The 24,711-nt window shown below is 39.9% G+C and overlaps 1 protein-coding gene across 1 annotated transcript; it reads left to right on the plus strand.

Annotated features, from left to right (window-relative positions):
* Window positions 1–1,310: 1,310 nt before the first annotated feature.
* LOC135476406 (T-box transcription factor TBX2-like) lies at window positions 1,311–24,479 on the plus strand. Its single transcript, XM_064756415.1, has 6 exons — window positions 1,311–1,778; window positions 12,870–13,137; window positions 18,249–18,395; window positions 19,110–19,186; window positions 21,280–21,446; window positions 23,325–24,479. The coding sequence occupies exons 1-6, from the start codon at window positions 1,450–1,452 to the stop codon at window positions 24,362–24,364; spliced, it is 2,028 nt and encodes a 675-aa protein (XP_064612485.1). The 5' UTR covers window positions 1,311–1,449; the 3' UTR covers window positions 24,365–24,479.
* Window positions 24,480–24,711: the final 232 nt, after the last annotated feature.

The raw sequence follows: 24,711 nt of genomic DNA on the forward strand, positions 1-24,711 counted from the left end.
TCCCTCTCGCTCTCTATACTTAAGCGGCGTGTTGTGTACACTCAAGACGAGGTGCCCTTTTCGTTTTGCCACCGTCTGTCAAAAAACTTGCCCTTTTAAACTCATTGCCTCATTAACACACGAAAATCACTTGTTAAAAGCCGACTTTTTAACTTGAAACGATATATCACTTTACCCACCGCGTCGAATCTAACGGTATTTTATGTACGCTCAGACAAAATTTACCCCCTTATAGTTGTGTACCGAGGACATGTCTTGGTGATGTCATCTTGTAGACATATACGGAGTGCGTAATAAGAACAATACGCACCCAAACACACACGGTAATTGCTTACAAACGCCCCAGCCCAAAAAGTGACCCCGTTTTCGCCCAGAAAACCCCTTAATGTCACTTAAGTTTTATCAAGGGGCTTGTTGTTGTCGCTGTCTGTATACGAGGTGAGGTTGAACATCGTCTCCTCTGTCCGTCTCTACAGGGCTGTCATTTTTACCTAACAACGCCACTCGCTTGTCGAACGTGCTATGTACACCCCACCATGTTAACCAGCACCCGTCACCTGACAGATATATACATCTGTCAATCATAATCCGTTTCTCTCGGGTTCACCCCGTCATCGTATATATCTCTCTCACTCACCTGTAATTACAGGTATTTATTTACCTGAGCAAAGACCATAGCTTAACGGCATCACGTTTATACAATTAACCTTTGATCTTATACGCCCTAGTGTAAATATGACTGCAAACTTTCGCCGATACATTTTTTTATTTTAGGTTTATTTTGGATAGGTATTTGTGAGACTGGGAGGTTTTAAGCTTAATCTTGTTCTCGTTGGTCTCGTTGAGGTTTATTTTCCACTCCAGACATTGTCGCGACTATCGGCTGATTACTAAAGAAAGAATGTCGGATCACCTAACAATAACGTTTTAACCAGCGCCTGTCATTTGCTTTCCTTTGTTTTTTGTTTTTTAATTATCTCCGTCTAAGTCTGCATGTAATCTGTCGAGGTGCTTCTTTTCGCGGTGACTTATTTTTCTATATACCCACGGCGACGAGGACATTGCATGGCTGTCTAGGGTTGTTGACATATTCTCCCGGTCACACAATAGACTCCGGGGCCACGGTGCGTGGACGACACTTCTCTGTGACTACCTATCCAACCGACCTGTGAACAACTACTCCGTTTCTCGCGAATGCCTTGCCCCGATCGAGCGCGCCAGCCAATCAGCGCTCGAGCTTCGCCTCAGCGTATCGGCTCGCACACCCGGCCTGCCGGCCGCTTTAGTAGTTGGGGTTAGGTTATGTCCCAGCCAGTTTTATCGTTGGCACGTCGCTAGTCGACAGATCCACATATACATATGGTATTATATTATACAGTTCTCGCGGAAAAACACTTACCAGCATTTAAATGACACTGGATCGCATAGGAGGTCGATAGGCCTGTGCCAATGGCGGCCTACAATCCATTTCTACTTCACAGGCCCGTGGATTACTCCATGAATTCGCTGCTAGCCCAGCCGCCGTATCTGCCTGGCTACCCCCTCGGCCACGGCACGGTACCGTCCTCGCTGCTACCGAAGCTCCATCAAGGGATGCTGCGCTCACCTATGACGGCTACAGACATCCTCACAAGTCAGCAACATCTGAGACCATTACGTTCCCTAGAACCTTTAGATTCGGACGTCCAAGACGACCCAAAAGTCGAGCTCGAAGGCAAAGATCTCTGGGACCGTTTCCACTCGATAGGAACCGAAATGGTCATCACGAAATCCGGCAGGTAAGCGTCTCCGCCTTTGAAGTTTATTTAGTTATTTCTTAGTTTTTCCTGGGTTACCTTAAGTTTTTTCCCTCAAACAACAATGGCTGTCTTCAGTTACGTGTAAATATTTACTTGTGGAATCCACGTTTGTGGGTGTTATACACTATGTGCCAACAACCTTCTCTGCCTTCTAAGAAAATTGATTCAATTCTATTTTTTGGTTCTTGGATTTCTTCAACCTTGATTCTTTTTGTTTCTAATTTGATTCGTTTGGTTTTCTTTTTGCTATTTCGGAGGTACGTGCACACATCCCCGGAAATGTAGATATGGTGCAATTTTGTTTAGTCTCACGACCTTCTGTCAAAATCTTAAATTGATATATTTTTGGATATTTTTGTTAGAAAATATGTGTCATATTTTTTGTTTTGTTTCGCTGACAAATAAACTAATTTTCCTGGCCGCTAATAGTCATAAATGATGCATGCTTGTTTAACTGGTGCGTTGGACGAATTTAAATAATTCACATTTTATTCAAAACTAATGGTCAGCTAAAGACTACAATTGTTAAAAGCAACCTAAGCTATAATTTACCACCCGTTAGTTCAACTGGTATAATAAAAAAGTTGCAATTTTAGTTTGGTCATAATTAAGTGAGAATGTGCCATTCTGTGTAGTCAGTTTGATGTCTTCATCTAGCACTAAATATTTTATTGGCGTTTTAATTTGGGCATTCCACTGAAAATATTTTGGAATTCATCATTTTGTACATTTTAACTCAAATGATTATTTTTAAGAAAGAATCGTTAACCAGCACCCAGCCACTTGAAGTTTGTGATGATTTCTGACAAATTTGCTCAAGTTTACAGTAAACAAATTTTTTGTATGTTTTTTCTGTCCTGCATTTCATAAGATATTCCTGTATAAATTCCATTGATTGTAAGCCCATATTATAGTTTTGCATTGTCAGTTGCGTGTATACACATATAATAAGTTTAGCATTGCATGATCCGTTGCGTTTTTTTTATGACGGCACTACAAATTACTCATCAGTTTCTGATTACGCTCAGTAGAATATATAATATTATAGCCCACGAGAGATTGTGATATATTAAGAATTCATACGTAGTGTTCTAAATATTGATATCAGTAACTAGTTGAAGTCAAACTGTAGTATTACCAGAAGAAACTGAGTTCGCTGTGCTCATGTTATTTCTGCAAAAAGAGTATACCTAGCACGCGTGTGGAATAAGTGCCTCATGTGATAAAACATGAGAACTACTTTTGAGACCATTTTGCTCCTGGCCTTCTGTCAAGAAATTTCCTGCTAGTTCATTTATTTTGAGACAGGTATATAAGATGTCAAAGAATAACTTAATGTATGAGATCCATTATAAAATAAGGGTAGCATAATTAAAATCAGAGTATATGAGTTTAGTTATAAATATATGCCCTTGCTTGAAACAACTGTCGATTGATTGCGATATTTTTATGTTCGTAACGCTCATATAACGCATTGCCAATGTAGATTTATTTATAGGTAATTTTCTCTGGATCATTTCATAATATCACATCGGACTTTTCCCTAAAGTTTGATTTACCACGTTCTGCTGGACTTAATGTAAACTACAACACGACCGTATAAGCAAATTTCACCCACCGATCTTGGTTCGTCGGTGAATCAACGATAGTTTCCTGGTGGGAAAAAGGTGGTGTTAAAATGACGCTTGTTTTATTTACCGTTTTTTTATATCTAATTATCTATTTTATGAAGTAGGAAATAATCACCTCTTGAACAAATTAACCCATCTAAATAGTCCTTACCAGTTTTGTTGGTTTTGTGGGGAGTTTTTTTGTTTTCACAAGAGCACTTGTCAAGTGGTGTTGAGCTTTGGCGTCCATTTTGTCGTTGTTCGTTCGCTATAGGGATGATCGCTTCAAGTGTTAATTTGCCGGCCGTCCATTGCGCATTTTGAATACGAGGTGTTAATGTTGTGGGGCTGACAAGTGGTGAATTCCCACGGTAAACCTCGTGCCTGGAATTAGTACGCCACTCCAGACGGGATATAAACTCACCCGTGAGCCCATGGCGCCCCTCCCTTCAGGTGAACAAAAAGGCGTCCATTCACGTAACATATAGGTAATTCCACTTTGACCGTCTTCCTTCGGGACGCCATGTTGTGATCCCCGATCAGCCGAGCCAGCAGGGCACCGCAAGAGCCTAATTTCCACAGGAGTAGAATTCCTGCGGTTAAACGACGCGAGTTTTTAGTGATAGGTAAATCCAAGCTTTGAACAGGTAATTGTCTTTTAACAGGCTAACGGCTCTTACTGTTCCAGCCTTATCTTAGTTGTTGACATAACAATCAGCATGAGATGTATTCACCCCAGTCCGTTTTGCCATATCCTGCCGGATATGTACTATGTCTATACTTGTAATGCACGTAGGTTTGCATTCGCCAAACGTTCGACCACTAAGCCGTCTATTTACATTCTCAGATATGCTTTTCGTCTCATTTGTATAGTGTAATTGAATCAAAACGATATAAGATATAAAACTTTAACAAAGAAAATAGTTCAACCGAGAAGAAAGCCATTTTACATCTGCTTAGGAAGATGTCAATGTTAAATTTCATATACTGAATTTTCCGCCTGCGGCTGTGTTACTTGAATTCATCAGAGACACCGAATACTGTAAAGTTTAACCCTTCATCCCTGTCTGCCCTGTATAGTGTACACTCATGTCCTGTATAGTGAACACTCTAACACGTATATGCGTGCACGCTATCGCCGTCAAGAGTGTCGACCACCATCAAAACCCAACCCCCTCACGTTTAAACAGACTAAAAGTAACACGAGTTGAACATCGTTATTGAATTTAATCAGCAGATTTGTCTGTGTGTAGTTAACCGCTTGAGTGGTTCTGCATTGATTAATTTTTCTTCTCACTTTAAGGAAACAACATCTCAGCACCTATATATAAACGTGTTGATGCCTTCCCGACAGCTCACAGATGGGACAAATTTCGTGTTGCCAATGTATAGACAACTTAACGCGTGCTTCGTCAATCAAACGATGCCCACAAGTTTCAGATAATAGTACTAAATAAAAAGACTTTTTTATTATGACGACAACGAAGTATTGACAAAAAATGGATCTGAAGAGATGTGAAAGTCTGTTGTTGCACGCAAAGTATAACAATTCCTTCAGTTTGGACATGAGGTGCGTCAGGGTGACGTGTTCATCCCGGCTTTGTTAAGCCTGTTAATCTCCTTTTAACATCAGAATATTGATACAGATATTAATCCTCCAAGAAAAAAAAATGGAAGCAATTTATTTGTCAGTGTGTAGTTGTAGTCTTTAATATACAATGCCGGATTGTGGATATATTGTGTGTCTTCATAGTTTATTGTCAGAAGCGGATAAGTTTGTTAGAATCAGCATATTGTTTTAACATCAATATCGCTTATGGAATTTTGAATCAATTAAGTTTAAACCAGCGTTGTATATGCAGTTATGAGAATAGCTGTACTGGATATCTGCATAGGTGCAATGCAACTTGAAAACATGTAGCACCTGGGAAATTTGTTTATTTACTTTGTAAAATTGTGAAAAATGTAGTGTCTTCACTATTACAAAAAAATAATATTTTATCTCAGTGACACCACAATTGATTCACACATTTTGTTCAAAATATGGATGTACAGTTTTGGCTCCAGATATAGGCAAATTATCCGTATATCTAGAACGGTATCATGTATTCAAAATATGTTTGATTTACAAAAAGATGCTGGATGTATGGGATTGTTATAAAGGATGTATCATATAAAGATTATGTATGTATGAGTGCAAAAGTTATTTTATTAGTGTACTCTGGTTTTTATGACATGGAGAATAGGTATAGGTGTAACACTAGCTGACACAGAGTGGACATGAGGTGTGACGAAAATCCATATACCTGTCATTTGATACCCATAAATCACACCTGAAATTGGCGTAACATATAAAACAGGTAACACGGCGTACACCTGGGACGAGTACCTTTCATGCGACAGGTGAGAATAAACGCACATGTGGTGATATCGCCACGATTTAGGGCCCTGGCAATACATGTCCACATGGTGGAGCCTTTGTCGTTTGCCGGACACAGATACACATCTGTAAACATTAATTACAGGTGTCTGTTTCTCGTCTCACGGGTTTATCAATATTATTTTGCTAAATTATTGTATTGGTGGCGTAACGAAATCGCTACATGAGAATGACCTCTTCAATAGAACACCAGAGCGAAAGTCTCGCTTATAGGAGCTTTATAATGACATCACTCTACCGTTGAGATTGCGATTGCGCGCTGTAATGCAAAACCTTTAGTTTACCTGGAATATTTTGAATTTTTGGGAAATTTGGGAAGATTTGATACTTACACTGAAAGGTATGTCGTGATGATGAAGATTTTTCACAACAAAGGCTTTTACTGCTCCCTTCAGATTTTCATTACACCGGACATGTAAACATGCATAGATTATATATAAGTGGTATTATGGTTGAATGAGTTATATTGCCATCTGGCTTGTCTTTCTTTGAAACTGAGTCATGAAACAGTTCCCACCCTGACTCGTGTGCCCACTCCCTGTCATTTTCGTATGCCTCTATCTTATACCGGTTCATGAACCTCGCCTAAATTATTATAGGTAGCACTCCATAGCTGTTTATATAAGCCTATATTTGTTGGGCGCAGGAATTCTTCTTACTTTTAAGTCATCACAAGTATAGCTTCTTGTTAATAAGGAAATAATAACCATTCGCCTAAGTTTTGTGTGAATAAACATCTGTATTATTTTTGAAATAAAATTTGTTTAGGTCCTTCAGATCTTTTAATGCGACGATTTATGTGGTGGTCTCAATTGTAAGATGTTTTGTAAGCATTTATTATCTATAATTTATAAGAAAAAATCAAACCAGTTCCAAACAACCTTCATAATGCTACCATATCGCGTCGTATAGGAGTATTTTTGCATGACCTAGTATTGTCGACTCTGTTCTATTTATAGCGGTGAAGTATAATAGCGATCAACGTTCAGTGGACCCGATTCTGTTTCCGTCATAAAAAAAAAAGAATCTAGACGCTTTTGTTAATGTGTTATTCTAGCGGTAATAATATACATACGCTAAATTTATAGTAGTATCGATTAGCAACTAATCTTGTGCATCTGTTATGCGTGTGTTCTCTTTGGGAGTATATATAGCTGAACCAAAAAAATATATATATTTTTCATTTTAATTTAGAACCTGTAGAATGAAATGAAATAATTGGGTCTTTAATGAAGATGTTCAAATTTTAAGTGAGGGTTGCTGCAAAAAAAATGGCGGTAGAGTGAGGTATACAGACAAAGGTAACGGAGTAGCTGTACAAGGTGTGAGCTAATGGCTGATAATGTACGAGTGTATGATGGGCTGGACAGGTGATGGTCGCCTACAGATGTGCCGACATCTCCCCTTTTCTAACGATCCTCAGTCGTCGATGCCCCGTCAAATGGAATCATGCTGCTGTATTAATTAAGGTTATCATGACACGGATTGATTATTATCGACTCTAGGTCTGTCTCGCGAGACTTTGCGAGAGCGCAGCTGATTGGTACAGACAATGGTTTACCATACAAAAGAACCTCTGGCCAAAGACCGGAATGGAATGGATGGGTAGGTAGGTGGGTGGGGACAGACAAGGGAGGGAGGGAGGCTACATAGCTGATAGAAGGGAGATAAATACGCAGCTTTATTCCTCTTAATTCTTGTCCCCTCATCGTCACATTATCCATGTGAAATGAGGAGGAAAACGAGGGCTAAATTCGACAGTTCTCCGGGGGAGGCTGACAGCCCCGTGGGTCCATTTGTGCCGCTCGGGGGGCCTCTTTGGATTATGTCGACTGAACGGATAACTAGGGAGCTCTCAAGGGCCCCGGGCATTGTTCCCGTCATTCCCGACACAATGGGTGCGCGTATGCTCGCCAAACTACCCTAAGATATTCTGTACTGTGCAAAGACCTCAGAGAACGCACACCGATTGTTCCCTCTAACTCGACCATATTGTCGTGTGCTTGTAACAGGCTGTTAAGGCCAATTTTAAGGGCCTTGGATAAAAATACAATTTCCTTTCAATGATTTCCAGCCCGAGGGCCTCCCCCCTCCTCCTCCTTCCCCCTCCTTCCCATCCCTCAGCAATCCCGTGCCTCCGATATATTCCAACCTCTTGTTTTTTTTCTCCCTAAACACCCTCTAAACGTATCATTTTTGAAAGCCTTCTGGGTCGCAGCCTATAGTTCGTATCTGAGATGATTTTCTTGAACGGAACCTCTTCCTGTATGCATGTTAGGGCCCCATAATAACTATCCCACTGGCCTTATGCTTTTTTTTAATAAAAAATAAATGCTCGATACCTTTTATTCTCGGAATTTAGCAAATCAAATTCCATACTGTCGATGTGAAGGTACATAAAGAAAATTGATTTCGAATACATAATGGCAGAAGTTTATTAGGTGATGGGTTAGGTTTGCTGGGTCGTAGTCGAAGCTAAGATATACCATGTGCATGGGTAGACATAAACATGTGGTGAGGATTAGACATGTGGTAGTTAGCGGACACGTGGAAGTTTCCACACTGCTTTAGGGAGGTATCAGCCATATTTAGTAAAATTATTTTGTCTAGTATCTATCACAACATAGAGGGTCGAAAGTTGTTGTTAAGGCAGTCTGTGTTGAGTGAGTGTGTGAGTGAGTGAGTGAGTGAGTGCTTGGGGTTTAACGTCGTGCTCAACAATTTTTCAGTCATGTGACGACGAACAGTCTGTGTTGAAAATCAATAAATGTTACACAGCGGTGTTATATGAAAAGCAGTTGTAAGGATCCTTTGAACAGATTGTTGCGGCGTAGTTAGCAAACCTGTAGATCGGTAGAATTCGACAAAGAACGTCACACCTGTTCGGTAAACTCCGGCTCCGTCGTGAAATGGCGACCCAGGTTTCCTGTTTAGTGATAATTACGCTATTTGTCGGGAGCTTTATTTTGGCTGCGTATATATAATGGTGGGTTTGATCCGATGCGAGAGAAACTAATTTTGACAAGGTCCTGTCTTTATGAGGTCGGCGGTTATCCGCAGCAGTCCGGTCAGGCGTGGTACTAGGCTACTGTCCCAGTGTCAGTATCAATTAGCACGAACAGGTTACCCGCCTAAGCCAACTCAACTGGAAACGTGTGCAGTGTAGGGCAGTGTCTTCAGTGCACCGTCCGCGACATGAGCTAACAGGCCCTCACGCGAGTGAAGGGACCAGACTGTAAATGTAACGTCACGTAATATTGGTGGACAAAAGCCAAGGTGTCCAGCAGAAAGCCATTGAAAAATAGATACTCGTAACCTGAGATTACGTTTGAACCGATCCCATGCAGGATAACAGATAAACAGTTGAGAAGATTTTTTTCATAAGGCAGGTAGAAGCTATTTACAGGTATTTTTTTTTAACAAACTTTTGAACCACTAAACGGAAAGTCGCAAATGTTACGTTGTCGTGTTATGATGAATTATTTTTATTTTACTTCGATTTTTGCTGGATTTTCTCTACGTTTGACTAGTATTATTATGCCGAAAATCCGAGAAAGAATGCGCCGAAACACTTACAACTTGAACAATTCACCGCAATTCTCCGGGAACAATTTCAGTGGGTTTACAGTGTAGTGGGTGGGTGAGTGATGGGTTTACAGTGTAGTGGATGGGTGTGTGATGCATTAACAATGTTGTGGATTAATGAATGGGGATTTTATAGTATAACTGGTGGGCGTATGGCTTTACAGTGTAGTAGGTCTGTGCATGCGTGTACAGTGTGATAGGTGCACATTGTGGTAGGTGGTGGATGGATTATGTAGAAGGCAGATGGATTATGGGTTTACAGTGTAGTAGGTGGATGAGTGATGGGTTTGCAGTGTAGTACGTGGATGGATGATGGTTTACAGTGTAGTAGGTAGATGAGTGATGGGTTTGCAGTGTAGTAGGTAGATGGATTCTGGTTTACAGTGTAGTAGGTAAATGGATGATGGGTTTACAGTGTAGTAGGTGAGTGGATGATGGGTTTACATTGTAGGAGGTGGATGGATGATGGTTTCAGTGTAAGAGGTGAGAGGTTGATGGGTTTACAGTGTAGTAGGCGGATGGATGATGGGTTTACAGTGTAGGAGGTGATAGGTTGATGGGTTTACAGTGTAGAAGGTGGATGGATGATGGGTTTACATTGTAGGAAGTGGATGGATGATGGGTTTATAGTGTGGTAGGTGGATGGATTATGAGTTTATAGTGTAGCAGGTGGATGGATGATGGGTTTACAGTGTAGTAGGTGGATGGATTATGAGTTTACAGTGTAGCAGGTGGATGGATGATGGGTTTACAGTGTAGCAGGTGGATGGATGATGGGTTTACATTGTAGGAGGTGGATGGATGATGGGTTTATAGTGTGATTGGTGGATGGATTATGAGTTTACAGTGTAGTAGGTGGATGGATGATGGTTTACAGTGTAGTAGGTGGATGGATGATGGGTTTACATTGTAGGAGGTGGATGGATGATGGTTTCAGTGTAGGAGGTGAGAGGTTGATGGGTTTACAGTGTAGTAGGTGGATGGATGTGGGTTTACACTGTAGTAGGTGGATGGATGATGGGTTTACAGTGTAGTAGGTAGATGGATGATGGGTTTAGAGTGTAGTAGGTAGATGGATGATGGGTTTACATTGTAGGAGGTGGATGGATGATGAACTTACAGTGTAGAAGGTGAATGGACGATGGATTTACAGTGTGGTAGGTGGGTGGATGATGGTTTACATGGTAGGAGGTGGATGGATGATGGTTTCAGTGTAGGAGATGAGAGGTTGATGGTTTACAGTGTAGTAGGTGGATGGATGATGTTTTACAGTGTAGCAGGTGGATGGATGATCGGTTTACAGTGTAGTAGGTGAGTGGTTGAAGGGTTTACAGCGAATAGGTGAGTGGAGGACACTCCTTCCATCCATCCTTCTACATACTTCGTAGCTGATAGAACATGGGCAGCATGCTAACGAGTTGATTTAAGGAGGAGATGCTTCGTGTCCTGTTTGGTTAACGAGTGAACCGGTTGGTGCCTTATTTGTTAGGATGTCCCTTGCAGGATACATTACCTCGTTCTGCATGAATTTGCTTTTCCATCAAGGAGCTGCATGAGGTACTAAGTGTCTGTATGATTATCAATTCTATGGATTTGAGCCTGCATGGTTTGGAATATCTTTTACGAAAACAATTTTTTCTGCTTATTGTTTCCTTTTTTACTTATATGTCGATTGACTTTCATCCACAAGGGCGTTCCAACATAAATCGGATAGTTGTTTAATGCAGTGAACAAGAAAACTGGCGGCTGGTGTGACATGCTTTCTTTGATCTGCCAACTGTGCCAATTTCATTAACGCGACAAGAAAAAAATTTCGATTTCCTTGCAAACTATACTCCAGTCCGTGAACGAAAAAAGTCTCGCTTTATTGATAAGAGCAGATATCGATTTGTTCCCGAGAGCTGGTGGAACTATGTATTTATGGTCTTCAAATTAACCTTTGACAGATAACAGCTCGATTTCAAATATACAGTTACCATAACGTGAGTATGGAGCTTAGGTAATGTTTTATGTATAGTAACTTCCTGCCGAGTGACTGTCATTGTTCCTTCACAGGTTCAAACCCCACAGCCCTCAATGTTTTCCATTTTTGGCTGTCTTTGCGAGTATGTGATGAACATATTTGAAGACGACTTGTTTTCTTTTGGATATTATCTTTACCAATCTGGGAAGATCACTAGTTTTATTTTATTTTATTGTTATTATTATTATTTCTTTTTTCCTGTGCTGAATTTCAATAGATATAACAGTATACCTGTCAATTTGACCCTACCTCAGGAAAAATGGCTAAATTAAATGCTATAATGGCGACTCCTGTAAGTACCGAAATCGATGGTTGAGAATTGACAAGGAGTCATGCTTCATGTCTGCATACTGTCGATAATCTTTGTGTAAGCTTGAAACACCGCTTGCATGTCGCACAGCGTGCAGTTGCCTGTCAAGACTCTCCCGTCACCACTGGTGTGCGCCACAGAGGCCTGCTTCACCCGACCATATATCCTTACCAGCTTGTTTGTTCACATTGAAAAAAGAGCATAGAGCTGCTTGGGGTGAGCACATGTGGTATATGGTTCCAAACGATTACCGGCTACCAGTTAAAATACACAGCTGTCGATTAACAAAGCCAATGTGTTCATCTGGTGTTTTTTATTTGCTGATAAATTACTGACCGCGGCATGGTAGACAGTTCAGGTAAAAAGTCATACAATGCACACAAATGGCCAGAATTGATAAATGTGTTAAAGGTATGATATTTCATGTGATAAGTACATCGTGTCGGCTTTGAGCAAACACTCCAGTTTAGTTCTTCTGTTTTTATTGAACAAATCCGCATTTTTTCTTTCACCTTTCGTTTTGAAAATTGGTCCAGTGGACTGATGTACTATTTGTAAAAGAGACTCATCAGAAATGTGCGGGCGCCAGGGTGAACATGTGTACCTCTAGCTTTTTAGATGCCTTTTTTCGTGCGTATTTCGTAATTCTGAATGTTTAGATATGTACAGATTTATTATTTATAGTTATTATGGTTTTAGTAACATAATGCCTATAATATCCCTTAATTATGTAGAAGCATTAGGACTACAGTATCCCTTGGATGGTAACATTATAACTACAATGTCCCCTGGATTAAGTTTAACGGTACCAGTACCATATCCCTTACTTATATAATACCATTATGACTATAATATACTTGCTAAAGCAAATACAAATAAAAATATATAAATCATATATTCAATAAAAAATATCTTAAATCGGGTCTGCAGCCTCTAGCGATATATAATGATGTCTCATTTTTCTTCTTGACTTAAGCATACAGTTGAGAAAAATAAAATTGATCATGATAATGATCTGCTTGTCATTTGGTCCAAACTTTAAGTTTGTATACCAAATTTAATCTTTATAACTAATGAATATGTCATTTTCTCTTCATTTTAGACGGATGTTTCCTCCATTTAAAATTAGAGTATCGGGTCTGGATAAAAAGTCGAAGTATATATTGTTGATGGACATTGTGGCGGTTGACGATTGTCGCTATAAATTCCACAACAGCCGATGGATGGTGGCCGGAAAGGCAGATCCAGAAATGCCAAAGCGCATGTACATCCATCCGGACTCACCAAGCACCGGCGAGCAGTGGATGCAGAAAGTGGTGTCCTTCCACAAGCTCAAACTCACCAACAACATCTCCGATAAACACGGATTTGTAAGTATAAGAATATATATAGATATTTTGTATTTTAATGTGAAAGTTTAGATAATCCTGATTTTCTGCCTTAACAGTGTTGGTCAGAATTGCTTCAGTGCTTTATTCTTTCTTAAACAACTGTTTACAAATTGTTGCTCACAACTGTAAACAAATTTGAGCGTCTTGATCACGATTGCTTCATTGCTTTATTCTGTCAGTCATAGAAAAATTGCTTACAAATTGTCCCTTTCAAGTATAGGCAAAATCGAACGTCTTCATCGCGATTGCTGCAATGCCGATGTTTGATTCAAAAGTGTAATCAAATTTGAACATCTTGATCGTCTTGCTTAATTCTTTTAGCCATATAAAGAATTGTTTACAAATTATTGCTCTCAATTGTTTACAAATTTGAACGTCAATTTAATTATTTATTCTTACATTTCATTCAGTGATTTGTTCATAAACAATTGTAAACATTTTGTTTGCTCTAAAAAAAAAACAGAACGTCTAAAACTTTTATTTTCCATATTGCACTATATATTTTTCTGTACAAAAAGATATTTTTGTTACTGAAGCTCAAAATAGTGTTCATGTACATTTTCACTACAATAAACTAAATATCGGATAAAATTGCTTTTATTATCACAGATATATGTATATAAACCAAACTTCCTGATTTGCCAAGATCGATATTTCAAAAGCGAGAGAGACAAGTATAAAAGAACAAATCGTTTCTTTGCGTTGTGAATAGTGATTTCTTTTTTGAAATCTTTTATGCGAATAAATATAGGCTATGATCTCACTATCTGTGGTGAATAGATTGTTAAAAATAATTAATTTGTCGAAACAGTGCATGCATGAAATTTCACGTTTTAAACCAACGGTTGACTTCTGGCAACACTATATCAATATGAGCACTTTTCTTTTTCTTGAATTTGGAGTTGAACAAAAAAATTAAAATTCGTTGAAAGTGTAGAAAGTTGGAATTGAAATTTAGGTAAATTCTATGTAAAATTGTCTCACAATGTAAAACAATCGTGTATTCTGTATGTTTCACCAGTCACTATTCTGTTATTTCTGAATTTTAAAGGTGTCTAATTTAAACAAAATGTGTAACACAAACACAACTATAAAACAATAAAACTTGCGATTTTACCTCCTTTGTGTGTAACAGAAGATGCTATTCTAGACATACTGCACACAATCTTTTAGAAAATTATTCTTTGCACTTTCTTACACAAATAAATAAGTGTATAAATAAATGAATGCACTTTTGTTTGGTGTGTTTGGTATGCATTGTTCGCTTATTGCTGTTCGTTTGACTATGAGTTTACTCGCCTTTATCTTGCGGGTGGGAGGCGGAATAAGAACAAAAGGATGATATACTATGGCGCGGAATTCCGATTTTCCGGACGTGACTTGAGTTCGGTATTTCTCCTGACTCAGTTGATTACCATAGTTATGCTGTACAGGTATCACTCACCAGCCGTGGTGGCTCCAAACACAGTGTACTTGTCAGATTTGATAATTAATGTACTTGTAATTGTTCGTCGTCAGATAAAAGATTTCTAGTCCTCACCGCAAAACAAATCGAGCGTTCAAGCTTGTAAATCTGAGATCTGTAGTCCTGATGCGCATGTGCATATGTCTGTGTAAGGGCTTTAGAGAGAAGCAAGGAGTGTATATATTATATTGTTCACTTGTCTTTATTAATAAATTGGCACCGGGAGGCATTTAAAGTCTTATAATATCGATTCCAGCCGAAAGTGTTCATATACCAGATAATTATGCCGTGTGACGGTGGCCATTTCTTTCTTTTACCCTTTATGTTCCTTCCCTTTTGTTTTTTTTCGTTGTGTATATAAGTAACAGATGTCTTTACTATTTTTCAAATTGTTTCATTCTGAGTTCTGAATATAAGTGAATATAAAACAAAAAAAGCAAAAATAAATTCACTGTATATAAGCTGTAAATAAATGACCAAATACGATGTGTTCTGTCAAATACCAACCATTTCAATTACGATTAATCATTTTGACCATATCTTATCCATTCCTTACACGCTGAGTTTGAATTTGTCTTGTGATAAAAGAGAACCAGCTTTTCCCATCCCATTCCCTTTACTTCAGGCGTTTTATAAAATCTCTTCTCCTATCAAAATCGAGCGCATATGTTTTTAGCCTGATTTATAATAACTCAATCCTTTCTATTTATTACAAAAATAAATAAGGTACTATTTTTTAAAAATTTAGTAGAAAATAACGTTTAATATTAATGTAACTTAAAGGAAATAAGTTAATTTTCTTTTAATAATAGATCCTTGGCTAGTTATAGCATTGAATAACATTTGTAATTTTAGGCATATCTTCGTGGGGATACATTTGTTGATATTGTGTTTTTCAAACAAAACGGCATTTACAAAAATAATAATATTTATTATTTCCTTATTATAATTTTCCTTTGAATGAAAGTTCATCCTGTTTTAAGAAAGGCTATGTAGTTTAACAAAAGGCCATACCGTGTCGTGGAAGGTTTTCATGATTAAGATGTTAAGTTCGGTAATTTTCTGTGATTTGACGTGAGGCAATAATTTTCCGTGATTTGACGCGAAGCAGTAATTTTCACATGACTTCTGTTTTAAAATGTAAATCTTTTGGAAAATTTGGCTTGTTTGTGTATATGTACTAGCACGTGCGATCTTGCCCGATGAAAGCACGTGGGGCGGAGACGCAGTGGAGGGGTTGAATCGCGGTAACTTTGTGGGGAGCGGGGATATATATATCAGAAGATCTAACCCCCTTCACCAAGTCAAATTGAAAAGGCCCTAATGACAAATACACCTTTCATAATTGGTTCTGCTTTTGGACGCACTGTCCTGTTTGTTACCCTTGTCTGCTTAAGAGTAGGCTAGGTTACGTTTTTGACATGCTGGCTTTGTTAGAGTCCTCTGTCACTCACAGAGAAGACACTGGGCTCTGTGTGTACCTGAAGGCACCCCCCGGGATAGGGAACAACCATAGGCCTTATCGCCTCAATCCCTGCTGTTCAGGTTAGCTCATGCGGTCTTGACTTTGGCCACTGTTCGTGTGGTACCTATGACCCTATCAGCAACCATCTCTAGAAAATCCGTGTAGACAAGTGACTCGCCGAGGTCCGCGCTAACGCCGTCGGCGCCAGGGCTTTTCAGAGTGCCATCCAACACAGTCACCGTATCAAGGAATCCATCTGTATGACTCTGAGTGGGAGAGAGACAATGTGACACTCGGAGTTAGCACCCCACGCGTCCCTCACCGTCCCTAAGCCGCTTTCTGTCCCCACCCTCTCATTTTCTCTCCCCATACCCCGCTGTCCCCGCCAATGATTCCAATCAGCTGCCCGCGTCTACCTCTCGTTTATCTGTCATTTACTTGTCCTTACCTCTCTTTCTTGAGTCTCGATTTCACATCGGTTATGTGGGCCAGAAGGTTCTTGCGATGAAAGGGCGTTGGACATGGGGACAGATAACAATTAACCGCCCTGCCTCTTGTTAAACACAGCCGACCTCGGGGATAATAGAAGGTTTGGTTTACGATTCATTTTCCACGTTCAACATGTTCTCAGAGAGCAGTCGAGAACCGATTGAAAACTTGCCCCCAATACAACATCACTCACAAATCCAGAGATACGATCTTGACAATCTGTTCTCGTCAGAGAGTGAAACAAAATCGAGACAAATTATCTTTGCCTAAAAAAAAACCGCCCTTAATGGGAACGAACTCATTATCGAGAGTTGAAGATTGAACAACTCCTCTTGACAAGAAGAGGAAAGCGAAATTTATAGTGAACTGACTTCTCAAGTTCCCGGAGACTAAACAGCTTCTTTAGAAATGCGCATGGCAGTTTAAAGCGAAACTCTATTGTCGTGAACAGAATTACACAGAAAAAATAAAATGGCCATATGACCCTTTGTGCTATACTGAAGGAGCGCAGAAAGAATGAAAACCACTAGTACAGCCATAAAACAAAGTGACAGGTATAAAAGAATAGCATTTCAGCGAACGAGAATGCCATCGGTGGTGTTATGTTTGGCGGTTTGAAGCTTTTGCAGAGCGCGAAGACCAAGCGGAAAACAAACTGTTTAAGGTACATAAGGCTGCGTGGCACGTGACACAAACTGCTCCAAGACGGCAAAATTTATATAGTGACGAGAGCTCGGTGTAAACAGCATAAATAAAAGACGCTAAATCTTACAAAGATTCTTTGCATTTTAACAAAGATATGTGTATATTACTGTCCACAATAATATATAATTTTGTCCACCTTAAAGAGACTTTTTTTTGAGACTGTCTTTTGTTCCCTTTTCCCAGGTTTAAAGTCGGAGATTTCTATTTATGTGATGGGATGGGTTCAGGGTTACATCGGGGCATGTTTTAATCGTATTTTATTGATATTTGTTACTAACATGCGCATCCCGTCGGATTTTTACTGCAATGATGGCGAAACCTAATTAACAAATGCTTGCAAACTGCTTTCAGCCTATATGTTTTTTCGAAGGCAGCCATGCACTTTCAACAGACATCTGCAGGTTGGTTATATGAGACCATTTCTCGATACTCGCCTGATATTTTTAAACACAGGGAGGGGACCACAATGGAATCGAGATTACGGCAAAAGACACCGATGAAATGCATTGTTGTCGCGAATTTAAGCAGTCATGTTGTTAGTGGGAACGCTCTGTTTCGGGCGCTCCGATTCTACCTATAATGCTATAGGTTTCCTTTGTATTGCGCAGCCGTGCTTCGGGCTTACACCTCCTATAATTAAAACAGCGTCTCTGGCAAGTTAATACGGTTATATTGCTCGTAGGAATTATAAGTAACAGGACTCCTGCGCACAAACATTGAAAGAGATCTAACGAACGGAACTGTGTCTCAAGCGGTCGATCCTGGCGAATAACAAGGCCGTCGGACGCCATTCAGAGCTCATCCCGTCAACTGTTAGTCGATCGGCGCTGGAAATTTGTGGTCGTTGAATAGGGGCTTAACGAAGACGTGGCACCCAAATTATAATTCTGTTAGCTTGTCACATAACAAGATTATGTTCTCACTGGAAAATTTTGTTGTAGTCTTTCTCTATTTGCTTTGTTTCAGACGATCCTCAACTCCATGCACAAATATCAACCTCGATTTCATCTTGTCAGAGCGAATGATATTCTAAAGTTACCGTACAGCACCTTCCGAACTTACGTGTTCAAGGAAACTGATTTCATCGCCGTCACAGCATATCAAAATGAAAAGGTGGGTATCTCGTCTAATTATAAATGCGGTCATATCTCATTCCAATCCATAGCTGTTTAACGCCAACATATAATTAAAAACGATTTGTAAAACTTTTCTTCGATAATTTCTACACCACTTCGTAAGGAAATGTATGGAACAGCATATGTTAGATGAAACCATCCAAAGGGTTGAACGAGCTATTGATTCAATTCACATTCAACATTCGTTAGCGATTTTCTTTTGTTTGCTTATTCTCTATACTATGAGTTTATTTCTATATTCTAGCCTTACAGATGTTCCTTCTGTTTATAAAGACTTCTCCCACTTCTCTTTTCGTTGAGGACGAGGTCATTGAGATTTGCTCAAGTGATCAGCTCCCATAGGACCCTTGCTCGCAAACCCTCACATCAACGTGAGACTGTTTTGTCGATTCGTTTAAGAGTAACCAAAATCACTTGACGACCAATTAAGAGAGGCGAAATTCAGGAAATAAGGTGAAATAGATGTAATAAAGAAGCCTGCCCGGAGCGTGTGGCCCACAACTGGTTCCCCATTCCACTAAAGCGATCAGAACTTCCGGTCTGCCTGTATAAGGCCACGGCCCACAGAATTGATTTAGGATTGAAACTGACGAGATTATCTGCGTGGAGAATAGCTGTCGCGTGAGGACGGTAACAAGAACTAAATCAGAACTCTCCACTCACATGTACCATTTGTTTTCTTTCCTTACAGATAACCCAACTGAAAATTGACAATAACCCCTTTGCAAAAGGTTTCCGGGACACGGGAGGTGGGAAGAGAGAGAAAAAGTGAGTTCATTACTTAACAGATTTTGTATCAATTGAAACGCCAAAGCGATGCCATCTGATGACTGTCCATTTTTGAAAGGCTAGTGAGAATTTTCGCCAGTGTTCCGAAACTTGTTCAAAGTGCATCACGCGACGGCACCCCATTCATTTGTAAATGGGTTCTCCGTAGTTACGCAATTCTCCGGAACGCCGGAAAGACGTGCTGTGTCATGGACTGCGGTAAATGTCAATGGAATTGTGCATCATGACAGCTGACATAGCTACACTCATTCGAGACAAATTTAATGCAACTGAAACAGAATCTATGTACTCTTTTGCCTGTTAGCTGAAGGCTGTTACATGACGATGAAACGATTCGTGTAGTCCTTCAATACTAATGCATGCGTAATTGCAGATCGTTGTAGTTCAGTTCATATCATGATGCACGTAACCTCATTGTTCATGAAGAAACAAAGCCCATGAATTCACATGCATATATATATAACACGTCCACATGAAGTCACATGTGTGTACCTGTAGTCAAACGTGTACATGACACGTGTGTATCAAGTCATAATTGTGTATATGTCTGTAGTAGAAAGTTGGTTTGTTGTTTTGCTGTTGCTGTTTTTGGTTTTGGACTCAAGTGAGTATACCCATGTAAGAATGGGTTTTAATCAAAGAATTGTAATTGTAGTAAATGTAACACACTAAACACACGCTGAAACGCGTGATTAGATGATGCTGGAATTACCTCTGAATTTCTATCATATTGTTTCACACACAAAATGCTTGGTGCAGGATTTGAACTTACAATATCCTATTGATGAAACGTGCATTATCAAACCCCTCTGCTTGTAAACTAACAACGAAATTCTATTTCTCTTCCGAAGCAAAAATAACACAACTGAAATGAATAAATATAGAATTTTCCCAAACCAGAATAAGAAAATATGGACAGCGTGTAACTTTCGTTATGATTATAGACATGCACACTAAATCTTTGCACAAGGCCAGAACTGAAACAACCCTTTCCGAACAAGTTTTCTGTCGTGCTATCGGCAATTATTTCAGTTAGATGAGACAAAAGATGTTTTAATTAAGAAGAGCTATGTAGCCATCTGCGGATCTGCTGCCATTGGCTTTTTCTCCCTTTTTCGCCTTAAGTGGAAACAATGCAAGAAGTCGGTCAAGACTTCTTAGCGTTTAGTGTTAATTGTTCGGAAGTGTTTGGAGAGTTTTTGCGAATTTTTCTCATTAATAGTTCCGATGCAGATATGATCATATCGATGCTCTGCTTACATTATTGATGGGAATTGGGCGTTGTATGGTAATCCACACGCTATTCTTGTCAACAATGGCCAACATAATCACGCGAGATCCCCCAATAACTGCACGTTCTCCCATAAAATATGCATGCAAAGTAACCTGTTTGTAATCTCTTCATCAGTTTACAAAGTATTTAATAAAGAACAATTCTCAAAATTGATGCCTTGATCAACACGTCTTTGTCCGAATTCCATCTTGGAATCGATGCTGAAGTCTATACTTAATCAATATAGGTGCCATTAATGTTTTTGACGATATGCTTGTCGGTTGAAGTTCTCTTATTAAAAAAACGCGCACTGGTTTACTTTGTGCGAGTAACAAACGGAGCCATCAATTTCATGAAAAGAAACAAAAAATTACCAGCTGATCTCACTTAAAAAAAAAAGATTCGCTTGTTTGAAGGATATGACACCGAGTTTGTATACATATACACAATGTAAAGCAGTCTGTGGAATGTCAAAAACCTTTAACAGTATTAATGAGCGCGCGATATTGTTTAAGCATATCAACCAAGTTTCGTAACGTGCCATTCTTAAATAGCCACTCGCTATATAACTTACATTTACATGTGTTACCATTTTTTTTTTCGTGAGACTTGAACCATCCGTAATATCATAACTGTGAATGTAAAGCTTACTAAAACCTCAGTTAACGTTTCATGTGGATTTACGAAATACATTTCGCGAATTCGCGATTGGATTTTTGTTGTCTTTTAGTTTGTAGCCTATTACCCCTGTGTCCTTGTTTCATTCCACTCACAATGTTTAATGTTGCTGTTGTTGTAGACGATTAATGGCTCAGCAATCTCAGCTGACCCCTGGTGGGTCTTGTCCAGATGATGACCATCGGTCAGACGATGACGAAGACTCGGACAATATGGAGATCTGTGTGGTGGACACTGATGACCAACCTCTGGACACTTCCGCCACGCTTATGACGTCAGATAGTGAAGGTAAGATTAGGAACAGTGCTTGTGTCCAGTCCTGAAGTCATTTTCACAAAACTGGCAAAAAACATTTTTGGTAACTTTTTGTTTATAAATCATGTAGTTTTATAACTTGGACAGCATCACTTGTACGAAAAAAATGCTAACGACAAATCTGGTTTCAGACGTTTTGTGAATGTGGCTTCCGATTCGTTACTGTTAAATTCCCCCCGGATCACCCTTGTTTTTCAGTGGTCGATCTTTGTCTGCAAGTACTCAGCTGTGATTGGTTACTTTTTGAGAGACATAGAGACGTGTCAATCAAAATGCAGGGATGTTTTGAAACTTTCATTGGAAATTTCGTGATTGTATTTTGTAAATGCTGGGTTGATTGCTCGTTCGTTTTGTTGAATGAAAGAAAGATAGATCTGAGAATCACGATGCTGTGCTCTTAAGACTGAGCCATGAAGTTAGATTTTGGCTGTTTGATGATGAAAAAACCTGTTACTATAGTATACTATAAAACTTAAGTCGTAAACTAGTCTCTATGTTCAAAGCTTATAGTTAAGGGTGTTTACGACACGCATACATCAACAGACGTCAAATGTCAGTGACGGCGCACTGGCGCTGGCCATTCATCAGATGCATGAAGAGCCATTAACATTTAGCCTATTGTTTCATTCAGTTTACCTGTCAGAAATATAAAAGCCTTTCTTCGTCTTCCCTCGTCTTCCGCCAATGAGTTAAGGACGACGGTCGGGTCGATGTACACAGCCAAAAGGTTATATCAGATTGTTAGATATCACTTCATAAGTTCTTTTAGCTAAGGGTTTATTATCAGTGTTAAGGATTACACTTTCTGAAAATATGAATATATACTGCATAGTTCACGATACATTTGGTGTGAAACTGGCGTAATGGGACGCTATAGTAAAAAAAATGTTGTCATTTCGAACTAGCTGTGTGTTTCATTACAATTTTATTGTTGTGTGTCAGTCTCTTATATATGTATCGACCAATCGTGAGGCACGTAATTTATGGCGAGCCGTCATCTCGCCATCTCGAGTGGCGCCACCTGCCGGCAAACGTCTCCATGTCGGTCAGAGGTTATATTAATCGAAAGGAAACGTAATTAGCTTTTAAGCCCATTTAAATCGCAGTACAGTGATGATATGGACACACCGGACCGTTTGTAAACGCAGCCAGTCTTATTTTTACCTGTCGGCAGGTAAAATCTTTCGACTTTGGTGACAGGGTGATTGATTGGGTATGGCTCTCTTAGCGCCCGTATGGCTGGGCGCCGGCGTTAGAGTCTAGCCCCTGTCCTAATATAAATAAGTACAACATACATACATCAAGCACTATAACTCCCGACTCCTACAACTCGCTCCATAAAGATATCGCTTCATATATCGGCAAGTCGAAATCCACAAAGAGATCTCACTCAGGTTGATTGCTCTTTCATCATTAGGTGTCGCGCCATGTTTTTACCATTTTGAAGTGTTTTTACCAGTCATATATGCACCCAAGGCGGCCGTGGTGATTGTGTACGCACTAATACTGTCTGAAAGTCCTACTTGTGGTTTTTGACAAATATAGACAGAGCAAACTCCATAATCACGCATACCAGATCAAGCCCATGTCAGAATTATTTGCGGTTCTATAACCAGCTCAATTTATTACAGAATTTCTCAGATAAATGTTATAATAAGTTATAATAATTATATATATATATATATATATATATATATATATATATATATATATATATATATATATATATATATATATATATATATATATATTTGTATATGTTGTGCATGATATTCATTCAGCTTGTGTCAAAAAAATTGGTAAGGTTAACAGTAATTAAGCTTACGTTTCGTTTGTTTTTTGTTTTTTTAGCAGATGTCACCAAAGAGGAGGAAGACAAAATGATTTCAAAAAGGGATTTATCGACGTCGTTGAACGTATCCGACGATAACACAGACAGTCCACTTCGGGAACACGCGCACTTATCACGTGAGCGATGCACGCGATCGTCTTCGCCGACTATGTTAAGTGATCATTATAGAAACGAGGTGAACAGGTCCAGAAGTGAGAGTCCATTGAGGAAATTTTGTGCGAGGGACACTTCACCAGAAAGGAGTGGGAACTGTGAAGATTCTAGATCGGCGTGCTCTTCGACAGAGCCGATTATGTCGGGCCGGAAGTCTCCGATGGGACCTACAAGTCCGCCAAACGTCACTGTGTTACAACCCTCGGCATCACACGCCATGTTTTCCTACTTGCATCCCTCTGGCGGTGCCTATCCTAGTCCGGCGAGTTCTCTCCCTTATCCACTGGGCCCGCCTGGGTTGTACGGCCCCTCTCTACCTCACGGCCCCATGGGGCCATTTCCTGTGCTCCCTTCCTCATCGACGGGGTCCACGACCGACCTTGCCCATCTCCCGTCGGTGCGTTCACAAACCTCTGCCCTAAGCCCGCACTTATTACTAGGAGGTATGCCTTTACCTGGTGGTGCGCACCTCCTACCCCAAAGTTTCCCCTTGGGGGGACCGGACAGTGTTTCTATCACAAGCGTTCCTCAAATAGTGCCCCCATCCCTCGGACCATTATTCAGTTCACGGCCTAATCACAGGTTCTCTCCCTACGCCCTACCCCTGACAAAGACTACTATGGTGACAACGGCGGCCCCTCTGCCCTCTACAGGGTCTCGGTTGGGTGTGTCCCATCCTGCTCTCTCGGGGCTTTCTAGCCCACCTGGCTCCGGCAGCCCAGGACACAGGACTTCTCCCCTCATCAGCCGGGGGTCGGGCCAGAATTGCTTCCCCCCAACCACGGACAACAGTGAACTGAAAAGCATAGAGCGTTTGCTCAACGGACTGGAAGGCCAGCGCGACCAGGTGAATGAAAGATCTCCTAGCAAACATACGGAGCGCTAACCTTCATCTGTAACCTCCCCTGTAATTAGCAAACTAGCTGACAATAAGCCGGTTTATTCCGTGTTTCCTTTATGCTTCTTTGTGTCAAACTCAAGACTTTAAATTCAAGACGCCATATTGCTTGGTAGCCCTCTAAATAATGGCGAGGGTAATCAGGCACCTCTTCATTTCTCTCCAGTGTTGGACAAAACCATGTCAAAAATCATCAAGTTTCGTTCCTTGCTCACCATATATCGTCGGAGACATGTCCAACGAGAGCATCCAGAGTTGTAGATACGGCTAGAACTCATGTGTACATAAATGACTAGCGAATCTCACAACTATCATTGTATCATAAACCAGTATTT

Source organism: Liolophura sinensis, chromosome 10 (assembly GCF_032854445.1).
Source record: "Liolophura sinensis isolate JHLJ2023 chromosome 10, CUHK_Ljap_v2, whole genome shotgun sequence".
In the NCBI taxonomy this organism is placed as follows: Eukaryota; Metazoa; Mollusca; class Polyplacophora; order Chitonida; family Chitonidae; genus Liolophura; species Liolophura sinensis.

Coding starts and splice junctions, on each gene's coding strand:
- LOC135476406 (XM_064756415.1), top strand. CDS start 1,450: ATGGCGGCCTACAATCCATTTCTACTTCACAGGCCCGTGGATTACTCC. Junction 1,779..12,869: donor GTCATCACGAAATCCGGCAG/GTAAGCGTCTCC, acceptor TCTTCATTTTAG/ACGGATGTTTCCTCCATTTA. Junction 21,447..23,324: donor TATGACGTCAGATAGTGAAG/GTAAGATTAGGA, acceptor TTGTTTTTTTAG/CAGATGTCACCAAAGAGGAG.